Source organism: Apis dorsata, unplaced genomic scaffold (genome assembly GCF_000469605.1).
Source record: "Apis dorsata unplaced genomic scaffold, Apis dorsata 1.3 scaffold_68, whole genome shotgun sequence".
NCBI classification, from domain to species: Eukaryota; Metazoa; Arthropoda; class Insecta; order Hymenoptera; family Apidae; genus Apis; species Apis dorsata.
In genome coordinates, this window is record NW_006263366.1 from 1,265,780 (window position 1) to 1,276,186 (window position 10,407).

The following is a 10,407-nucleotide window of genomic DNA, read 5'->3' on the forward strand; positions in this document are numbered from 1 at the left end:
ACGTGTCTGATTATTTGTAACCGTGGACCGTTATCTAAATGCCGATTTCGGTATCGAAAGATGGGAAACCGAATATTAACCAGGAAAATTCCAGCGTGTATCGATGCTTCGAATTTCAATAGTTTCGATGGAAATATTATACGTTTAATGGGGAAAAATCGAACTCTTTTTTTTTTCCTCCCCCCTTCCTCCTTCGATATTTTACAAATATCGAAAATATCGAGTAATAAAATTATTCGATTCGATTCGTTGTAAAATTCGAACGAAACTTTTTCAAAAATTTCGATGAACGTTCATAGACGTGAAAATGAAAAGTGAAAAAATGAAATTGTATTGATATCACGGATGCATTTCGATACGTTCAATGCACGGAGAGTAAAAGAGAAAATTGTATAATTCGAGGAAATACTTTCGGAATTAATTTAATCAAATATTTGACTCGATCAAAGCTCCAAAAAGTCCAAGCTTATTTAAAATACTTTTTGCATTAAGATAGAATAATAATAATAATACTAATAACATACTAATGCATTTTTTAAAGATACTGCTATATGGAAAAAATTGTTCACAGCTTGTGAAAAGAATATCGAAAATTTTAATTTTTGAAATTCACGGAGCCTTGGACGAAAAAATTTTATTCCATTCTTTTTTCTTCTTCTTATCTTTTCATAAAGAAACCACCCTGTATTCGCTCGTACATTTTGCCAGACCCTGAATATTCTTTTTTTCTTCGTAAGGTTTATCGTTTGATTGAATTATCGTTTTAATTGGACCAGGTGGTGAATGAATACACGGATTGGGAGCGGACAGTGCAGCATCCGGTGAACACGAAGGACGCCTGCGTCCAGGCGCTAAGCGACGCCCAATTTGTGGCGCCTTTGGTGCAGACTGGCGACCTCTTCACTCTAAGACACACGAAGAAACCGAATAATCCTCACATAGCACCGATTCCCGAAAGCGAGAAAGAACCACTGCCCAAAACGTATTTCTACGTGTTCGATTATCAGATGAAGGATGGGGATTATCCTCAGGTAAGTGGTCGTTTTCTTCTTCTTTGATATCCTAGAAGAATTAAGAAGAAATAAAAAAAACAAAAAAAGACAAAATTAGTTATATAATCAAAAGAATTCTTTATGATAGCATACGATACGATATTATTGAAATTGATAATATGCATATTATTATTAGCCATTTAACAAAGTATTATAAAGCTCACGATTTTATGAGATAATTAGATTCGAAAACACATCTGCGCGCTCGAGCTTTTCCTCTCCGTGCCGTGAATAAATTAAACCCGTGGAATAGAATTAATAAATCGATCGGTATGGTAGAACTTTACTGTTCGGTGTTCCCATCTTTCGATCTATGCGCCGTATTCGATTAATTCTCACCGATCGATGCAATTAAAAGTTATTCGAAATATTTTCTCGTGAAGTGAAATAGCATTGTTTACATCTGTATATCTTCACAATTGACAGCGGCTATTTCATTGCGAGCGACACGTACATCGCAATCCAAAGCTACGAGACACGTATATCTCATTTTGTTTGAAATTCGAAATTTTGTTTAAAATTCGAGTTCGAAAGCTTGTTAAATCGAACGCCGAGCGGAGCGTGCGATATTGTATTAACATTCGTCCATTTCGCAGGATGGAAAGTTACAAAGTTACTTTCTCGCGAGTATTTACGACGATCTAGAAATCATTGTAACGATGAATCTCCTTTTTTTTTTTTTTTTTGTTTCGCGATTAAAACAATTGAAAATATTTTTCACAAAATTAAATGAAAATTATCATTTACGTACGCAGAATATGTAGGTCGGGTAATTCCAAGGGACAAGTGTGTCTTGTTTATAAATATGATATGACGACGCGGTGTTTGTTCGCGAAGGAATGTGGCAAATTATGCAGCTACGAGCTCGTTTGTATCATTCCTTTGGATATGAAAAAATCCTCGTTCCCTCGTGAGAAGTCGGCGACGAGACGAGATAAAGGGTAGAAATGGCGAGGATGAACGAGGTGAAACGATCCTAAGCTGCTCTAACTTGAGATATTATCGGGATGAGTAAATTCCGTGGGAACGAGATATTTCGTGAATGTAACTAATGTTTGCCATTATGAAAATTTACCGAGTGTGCGTCTGCAGAACGAATTTTTTTTTTTTTTTTTTTAATCTTGAGCGATCGTTATGGAAATTAAGCTCTCGTTCGTTCGGATTGTAAACAGAGTTTTCGTTAAATCTAGGAAATCTCTCGTGAAGAAAGATAATAAAAACGCGTAATTAAATTATTGAACGCTCATTGCAAATATGGTTCGCGAGATATTCATATAATTAAGAGAAAATTTACTTCTCTAAAAAAAAAAATTACGACAATGGCAATTATTCGATTTGCGTAAACTATATCAATTTTAAATCAAAAATAAGTATTCAATTATTTACGATTGTTTATCATCTTTCAACACTTGTCTCCCTCTTGTTTTCGAAAAATTCCATCTTTGGTTTATTTTTATTAACACGCGTTCCGTGTTTATTAAAATTACCTTGTGCATGACGAAATTTAATTAATTCCTCAATTAATTTATGAAATTCCTGGACAAAATTATTCAACTCCCATTTATAGTTGCCAGTTTCTTCTCATTTAAACGAACATTAATTACTACGTAATTGTTTATTTATTTGCTTCAATTCGATATAAGTTTATGAATTACAATTAACTGACACTCTCATATATTAAATATGAACGAAACGTTTAATCTTTCATTTCCTCCTTTATTTTATCATTTCTCGAATAATTAATCCGAATAATATTATTTTTCTCGACAATGAGCATTACATTTCTTTTAACGTTAAAATCTAATCGTGAAAAAACGAAAAGAGCAAAAAAGTTCATCGACATTGAAAATACTAAAAGAAGATTATATAAATATCGACAAATATTCTTTTTATACTGAATAATGATCAAATTATCATTTAACACGAAACATTTTTCCATTTAAATCTTTCTTTCTTATTTATTAAAAATTATGATCAATTTTCCACTAGAAACAACTTTCTTATTCCTTCCACATTTTCTCCATTATTTAAGAAAAGAGGCTATGCGTATTCCACGAATACAGAAACGCATACGGGAATGCATTTATTAATACCAAACTTAATTTAATCCGTACGGTTGAGCGCAATGCAAAAGACATCTGGTATCCGGTAAATCATCGGCTACGAGTGACTGTTGCAATTTCCGATTCAACGTCGAATCCCATTCTCGGCCCGGTGTGCCAATGTTCCGTGTAAGCGAGAAGTAAGATATCCCCGTACGCTCCATCTTGAATGGAAAATATTGCCGGATCAATAATAGAGATCCGTGGCGGACGGGGACCGACTTGGGATTCATTGTCACTTGGTGTCCATCGGTCACGACTTTTGTTACGCGAAAAGATTTCGAGCATCGATAACCAGCATTATCCAATCGTGGAATACCAATCTATTCCATATAAGAAAGGAAGAGAATAATAGAAAATAAAAAGAAAATAAATAGATGAAGGAACTTGAGTAAAACTTTCATTGACTCGATCACTTTCAAACACTCGTGATTCGATGGACGAGAGAGAATCTGGTCATGTGGATCGTTTTGTGGATGAAAAGGGAAGAGATGATACATCCAGCGCGATCTCTCCTCTTTTCAGATAAGGGGCCAGATTTATAACGGCCACGGAATAACGAATTTTACCGTGGCAAAGATTTGCAGCGATTCGGCGATAAGATTAGCGATTGATAAACGGCTAGGGTACGCGCGTTGTCCGCAACACCAACAACCAGACGAGTTTTTGGGCTCGCTTCGTGTCGATCCAGGCATACAAAATTGGAAAATTGTCGACTCGGATGCATTCACGCCATTCTCCGCGCGATCATTTATTATTTCGGATCCGTGCATCTTTAAACAGAATCCTTTGCTGTTTGAAGAACGAATATATTCTCCGTATAAATAATCCATAAATGAATCGGACGAATCGATTGTTACGCGCTCGTAAGCTTGTGTTTGTCCAACAGTAACAAGTTTTTCTCGTTGAAATTCTATATTTGTTTTTCTCTTTTTTTTCTCTAATTTCCATTTCATCAAAATCCATATATATTTTTTTTATCTTATATTCGTTTCTCGGTGGCGTTTTACGTGAAATTAAATATTACGAGTTAGAAGGATAATATAAGATAATGTTGAAAGTTATTTTAAGATAATTCACTGCGCTGTAAATCGAATGCAAAATTTCACCATGTTTGAAGATTGAAAAAAAATAGAGAAAGATACTCACGTTCTACGTGTGTGCTGGGTAGATATAAATATAAGCATAACCAGAGAGGGAGAGAGGGAGAGAGGAGAGAGATGAATCGGTGAGATGCGACATGTTCGGTTTCCACTGGCGTTAATTTGTCGAAAAGCTGGGGAACATGGAGCGCAGCATACCTTAAGCACTGTGATGCATATTGTAGCAGATCGGTGTTAACGGGGCGCGCGCCATCGTTGTTTAAATTGTTACATCCGCGGTGCTGTGTGCATGAATCAGCAATGCGAAACAGTAAATATTTCTCGGTATAAATTGTCGAAGTTCGTTGATTGCACTTCATCGTTCGATCGTTAATCACGGGCGCTTGGATTTCTCTCGAAACTGAAATGTCGAACTTACCACCAACTTCTGACGAGTCGCGTGAAAAATATATTGGAAGAGAATTTTCTGAAAAAGATGGAAAAAGTTTTAAATTTACGCAATAATACAAAGATGCATTTGCAAAATTATAAGGACGCGAGGTTGCAAATGGCGGGAGGAATAACGTACGTTATTGAAATAATACGGAATCGATGTGCGTGTATGTGGATGAATTAAATAAGGGAGTAACGAGGCATTGAAATTTTAAAAATAGAAATAAATGAGATATTATAGTTCTAAGAAGAGATTACGATGAAGAAGGAAGATTGAAAATGATGTATTACGGAATAAATGAGGTACTCAAATAGAATTTACGAAGCTTCAATGTCTCGTTAGTTCTCCCTCGGTAGTGTTGTAATATTGCATAAAGGACTCGAGTACTCCATCAGTATGAATATGTATAATAATTCGTGTATAACGATGACGATTTATATTCTCGAATATAAAAGAATGCCAAAAGCGAGAATTGACAAAGGGAATTGCTTCTAAAAATTACAAAATTTTTTATATATTAATATTAAAAATTTAACACGAGAAATACTATTTTATGCTTCTACTTACTTCGAGTGGAGTGCTATAGTTTTCTAAAGTAAAGATAATACAATCCTTAGTTCTGACACTCGAGAATGATATATCTGAAACTAGTTGCTATTTTAGTTCTTATTAAAAATCGGTAAAGAAGGAAGAAACGTACGTTTCTTATTTTCTGACACTCGAGAATGGTATATCTGAAACTAGTTGCTATTTTAGTTCTTATTAAAAATCGGTAAAGAAGAAGGAAGAAACGTACGTTTCTTATTGTCTATATATATATATGTATAACTTGAATCAAAATTGAAATTTTATCATATTAGTTACATAAAGTTTAACATCCGATATACTTTAATTGATCGAAATTGGAGAAATATAAACAACTTCGTGAGGAAAATTGTGAGGATTAAATTGATTAATGATTATAATGCACGTGAGTACGCGAGAAATCTGTTTTATCATTAACGATACGACATGAAGTACATGTATTCGTTTTCACGATAATTGCATTGTGAAACGATGACTGGCTATTTATATTAATTTTGATTACAAAGGATTTCTAAATGAATATTAATACGGGCGATAAAAGTAAATGAGCAATGAACACGATAATTTTGGATTCGCGATTAAACGTATATCGTGAATGTTGCACGACAATTTGAGAATTATTTTGATTCGACGATCAATCACGTTATTTAATACGTTAAATAATTATTTTCGATTATTTTTTTTTTGGTTTAAAAGTAAAGTAAAATTTTTGAATGCAATTAAAGATCTAAAATTCTAAAAATGATCGAAGAAACTAAAATGTAAAATGTAACGTGTGTAATACGAAATAAATTAGATTTTTTTATACTTCTTTTATAATATTCCATACGTATATTTATAAAATAAAAAACGAAAGTATTTTTCGTCGAATATTTAAAAATTGAATGTTTTTTACCGCAAAACTTTTATCAATATTTTTTTTTATTCTCTCTTTACGAAGTTAGTTCATTAAAAAAAAAAAAAAAAAAAAAAAAAAAAAAAAAAAAANCGTAGTACAATTGATTCAATTTATACCGTGTGAAATACAACAGAAAGCATGAATGGAAAAAAAAATGAAATACGTAGGTGCGTGTAAACGCTGCATTTGCACAGCGAAATCAGTTTACAATGTTTCATCAAGCGAATAAACGAACTCGATTGCAGCTATCAATTGCACTTCAATAAAGCGAAACAGAAATAACATGTCGCAAAGATTAACGCAATTTCCAGCAGGAATATCATTATACCTTCTTCAAATTAAATGTAAATATAAATATGATTATTTTCTAAACTGTAAAATCCATTTTCCACGTGCGATACGTAAAAATACAATTTTCCTGTTAATTATTTGTTTCAACGGTAGGTTTTTTCACGTTAAAAATGTTCATTTCGTCGAAATAAAATTTAGATTGTTCGTTTAAAATCGTACATGGAATGGAACAGCGTATAATTCGATCATCACGATACATTTTATCACTACTATCTTTATGGAAAAATGTATCCTGATTCAGAGTATACTTCGTGCCATTTTGTTAACCTCTTGACAACAGGTCAGTCGAGTATTCAACTTCCGGCAGCGTTCTCGTGGATGAACTTTAAAGATATGCAGATCACGTCATTGCTGTTGTAAAAAAAAAAAAAAAAAGAAAAAAAATAAAAATATGCAAACTTTATGAACTCATTTACCGGGAAAGAATTTCACACATAAAGTGTAAAAAAGATTTTTATCCCCTGAAAAGAAAATTAGATCTAACTTTATATGTTACAAAAATATTAGATTCCAGGCAGATAAATGTAAAAGAGATTACCTTTTACCGTATCCCACAACGACATATTTGTTCTAACAATTCGAACAATTCGAGAAATAAAAAATAAAAAATAAAAATTAACCACATTCGTACAACATACACAATATATACAATTGTCAGTGTAATTTAAATTCCGCGATAAAAGCGTACACGTATTTGTACTTACTTGTACTCCGCTAATTTTATTTTTAATACATTTTTCAAATTTTCAAACGTGTTATTAATATCAATACAATAACTGCTAACGAAATATTAAAATATCGTTTCGACGATTATAGAATAAGAAAGTGTGCGAATACAATCGTCATTTTAACATTAATCGGTGTCGTTGAGAAAGGCCAGGTTGTAACAAAGTAACATTGTCTCTCCTTCCACATGGTCTCCCGGTGCATCTCATAGAACAGCACGAACAGCACACACGATAATCGCGTACCGCAAACGCAACAAGCGTTGCGGTTGCGAAATACAACACGGTGCGTGACAAAATCGTGGCGTATCGGTCGCGTAGGGCGCGTACAATTAGGGTGTAATTACACTTACGCAATATCCTCTCGGTTTAATTAGTCCGTGATATCGTGCCGCATATATACTTCGTACCGCTCCGTTCACGATGATTCACGATGATCCTGCGAAATCCATCGGATGATCGGTCACGCTCAACATCGATTATTCTTGGATGGAATATATGAACATGAAGTAGGAGAAACCGATTCGTATCATCTTTAATCAAAATAAAATATTGTTTTTTCGATAAAAATTGAAATTTTTCAATAACGATTGTTGATCGTACGATTGAGGAATCATTTATCGAAAAGAGAACCTCGAAAAGAGAGAAGAAGATTCTCGAGTATTTATAGTTAATATTTTTCCTTGTAATATTGAAATTATATTATTCGAATAATGGAGGCTCTTTTTCCGTAAAGTTCCTCAACTTTTATCAAATTTATTATAAAGAGCGACTCACCGACACGTACGTTTGGTCGATCACGATTATGAAATTTTTAAATCGGAAATTATACGGTGTCATGAATCTGTGCATAAGGAATAACAGCAATTTCTGAGTTTTGGCCGAGGTTGAGTACCAGTGTCCGCAATAGCTAAACGATAAATTTATAAAGAAATAGAAATATATTTTATCAAGTGAATATTTGTTTTAAAAACTTACGCCTTGAAGAACAAAGTTTCACTGATCTCGTATACTTTTTGATAGGGTAATATTATCATGTATATGATAAAAAAATATAAACTCACGAAAAAACAATACATAAATACTATTCGTAGATTGTGTGACGATAACTCGTTTCTCAACTAAAGAGATTGAATAAATTATAAGATGAACGAGTTAAAATTAAGGAAAATGTGTATAAAGTATATTTAGAAATTATAGTTACTTTCAAGAGTAAGGCAGAGACAATTAATGTTCCCCAAATTATTTGAATAATCCCACATATAACCATACTAGAATTGTATTTTTCGCAAAATCTAAAATATATACGACTATAAGCGAATTAAGTTAATTTTTCTTTTGTACGATATAAACAAAAATAGACAAGAATCACCAACTTCAAATTTCTCTTATACAAATTCACGATATACACCAATCTTTTGTAGTAAATTAAATATTTGTCAATCTTTTGACAAGTAATCTTTGGTTCGTCGAACAAATGTATGGTTAAGTATCTAACGAGAGAAAAAAATTTCTAAATAATTTTCTAAATAATTGAAAAAATGAGTCTCAAAAAAAAAAAAGCTTACCCAATCTTGTCGAATATTCCAATAATGTGCGTTAATATTATTGCGTGAAATACATCGGTACCAACCTCTATCGAAGAAATTAACAATATTGCTATATTTAAATGAATACAAATAGGATAAGAATATTTTTCACGGTCGATAAAATATTCGGTTAAAATTATTCGATTAAAATAATTCGTTCTGTTCGAGGATGAAATCTCGTAATCAACGATTTGGATCATCATCAATATAAAGACCAGAAAGTAAGAGAATACTGAAATATAGATTACTGGATATCAGGAAATTTAAATATTTGTATAACGTAAAGAAAAAATTAACAAGAAACTTACGAAAGATAATCTGACAATAATACAAACATTTCTTATACGTTCGTTTTATTAAAATCTTTTCTGTTTCCGTCAATTTGCTCAAATCGATCCTTATATAATCAAAAAATTCCTTAAACTATAATGACAAAATAAGAAAGAAAATAGAATAATTGATAAAATAATTCACAAGAATTAAAAATCGTAAAAATATCGTAATAACACACGTATTTCCTATTATTTCGGCTATTCCAAACTACAAACGCACCTTTTCGATCTTAACCCAAATATTAACATATTTTATTAATATTAATGAAACGATCAATATATTTGTAATTATCTGGTACAGTAGAGCGTAATTGATCTCATCGTTGAACAATGTGAAAATCTAGAAACATATCCAGACACTCGTTATTTAAATAATTTAATACTTAATCGATCAATTCGAATAAAAGGATCGTCTCATTTAAGAAATAAAAATAAAAATATTCTCTCTTTTAATAATACCAAATCCATTTAACCACAACTACGTATGTACAATCAACACAACAATTTAACACAAAGCACAATAATTGAAAGAAAAAAGAAAGAAAGATATTCAAAATCGTACCTGAACGAGTAAAAAAGAAATTATGCACGTAACGTACACGATCCTTTGCATCTCGTTCGCTTTTGAATATTCGTAAGGCCATACGCCAACGAGGAGCAGAAACAAGCGATAACTCTTGACGATGTTCGTCTCGTAGAAATCCATCACTGTTCTAAAGCCGAAACACGACTGCGATCGGTCGTGCGCCGTGTCTCGAAGATATAGTAAATATTTTGCCTCGAATTTCGCCTGATCCCGAGAGAACGACGATTATAATCGAGGTTCATAAGATAAATACCGGTTGCGCGATACACACGTAGTAACACCTTCGTGAAATTTCTTCGTTATTTTTCCCCGACCGGGCAATATACGGCGGGTTATTATACTTTTAGCACGAACACCAGTTGCAGGAGATTGGTACACGTGTTGGTTATTTTGTTCCAAGGTGGCGAGAAATTTTTATGAAAACACCTTTGGTATAACTTATCATAATTTTATAATATTCTTCTTCCCCTCGCGTGCGTGCGTGTTGAACCTCCCTTGTCAAATCGATTCCTACCCCCTCTCCTCCTGTGTGAAGCAATTATGTTTCTCTGTGTTTAGTTGTCACACTTGTTTGACAGGTACTGTGATGTGGATTTTTCTTTTTTTTTTTTTTTTGAAATAGTTATTGCGATGATACTCTTTTTTTTTTTT

General features: G+C 32.8%; 2 protein-coding genes across 6 annotated transcripts in view; one reads left to right on the forward strand and one right to left on the reverse strand.

The window, feature by feature from the left end:
- Positions 1–10,407, forward strand: part of LOC102677285 (neuroligin-4, X-linked) — a 219,658-nt gene that overhangs the window by 119,656 nt on the left and 89,595 nt on the right. Inside the window, exon 6 of the mRNA XM_006610083.1 lies at positions 777–1,031. Within this exon, the coding sequence (XP_006610146.1) occupies positions 777–1,031 (255 nt within the window). The remainder of the gene's footprint in view (positions 1–776; positions 1,032–10,407) is intronic.
- LOC102676672 lies at positions 7,363–10,350 on the reverse strand. 5 transcript variants are annotated; one of them, XM_006610081.2, is made up of 9 exons: positions 9,733–10,350; positions 9,391–9,510; positions 9,147–9,261; positions 8,818–9,070; positions 8,626–8,742; positions 8,454–8,544; positions 8,314–8,370; positions 8,027–8,159; positions 7,363–7,782 (listed from the first exon to the last, which is right to left on the reverse strand). In XM_006610081.2, the coding sequence occupies exons 1-8, from the start codon at positions 9,874–9,876 to the stop codon at positions 8,076–8,078; spliced, it is 981 nt and encodes a 326-aa protein (XP_006610144.1). In that variant the 5' UTR covers positions 9,877–10,350; the 3' UTR covers positions 7,363–7,782; positions 8,027–8,075. The 5 variants fall into 5 exon arrangements, with proteins under 5 accessions (XP_006610144.1, XP_006610141.1, XP_006610145.1 ...); XM_006610078.2 differs by having other exon boundaries at positions 8,228–8,370; positions 9,733–10,342; XM_006610082.2 differs by lacking the exon at positions 8,314–8,370.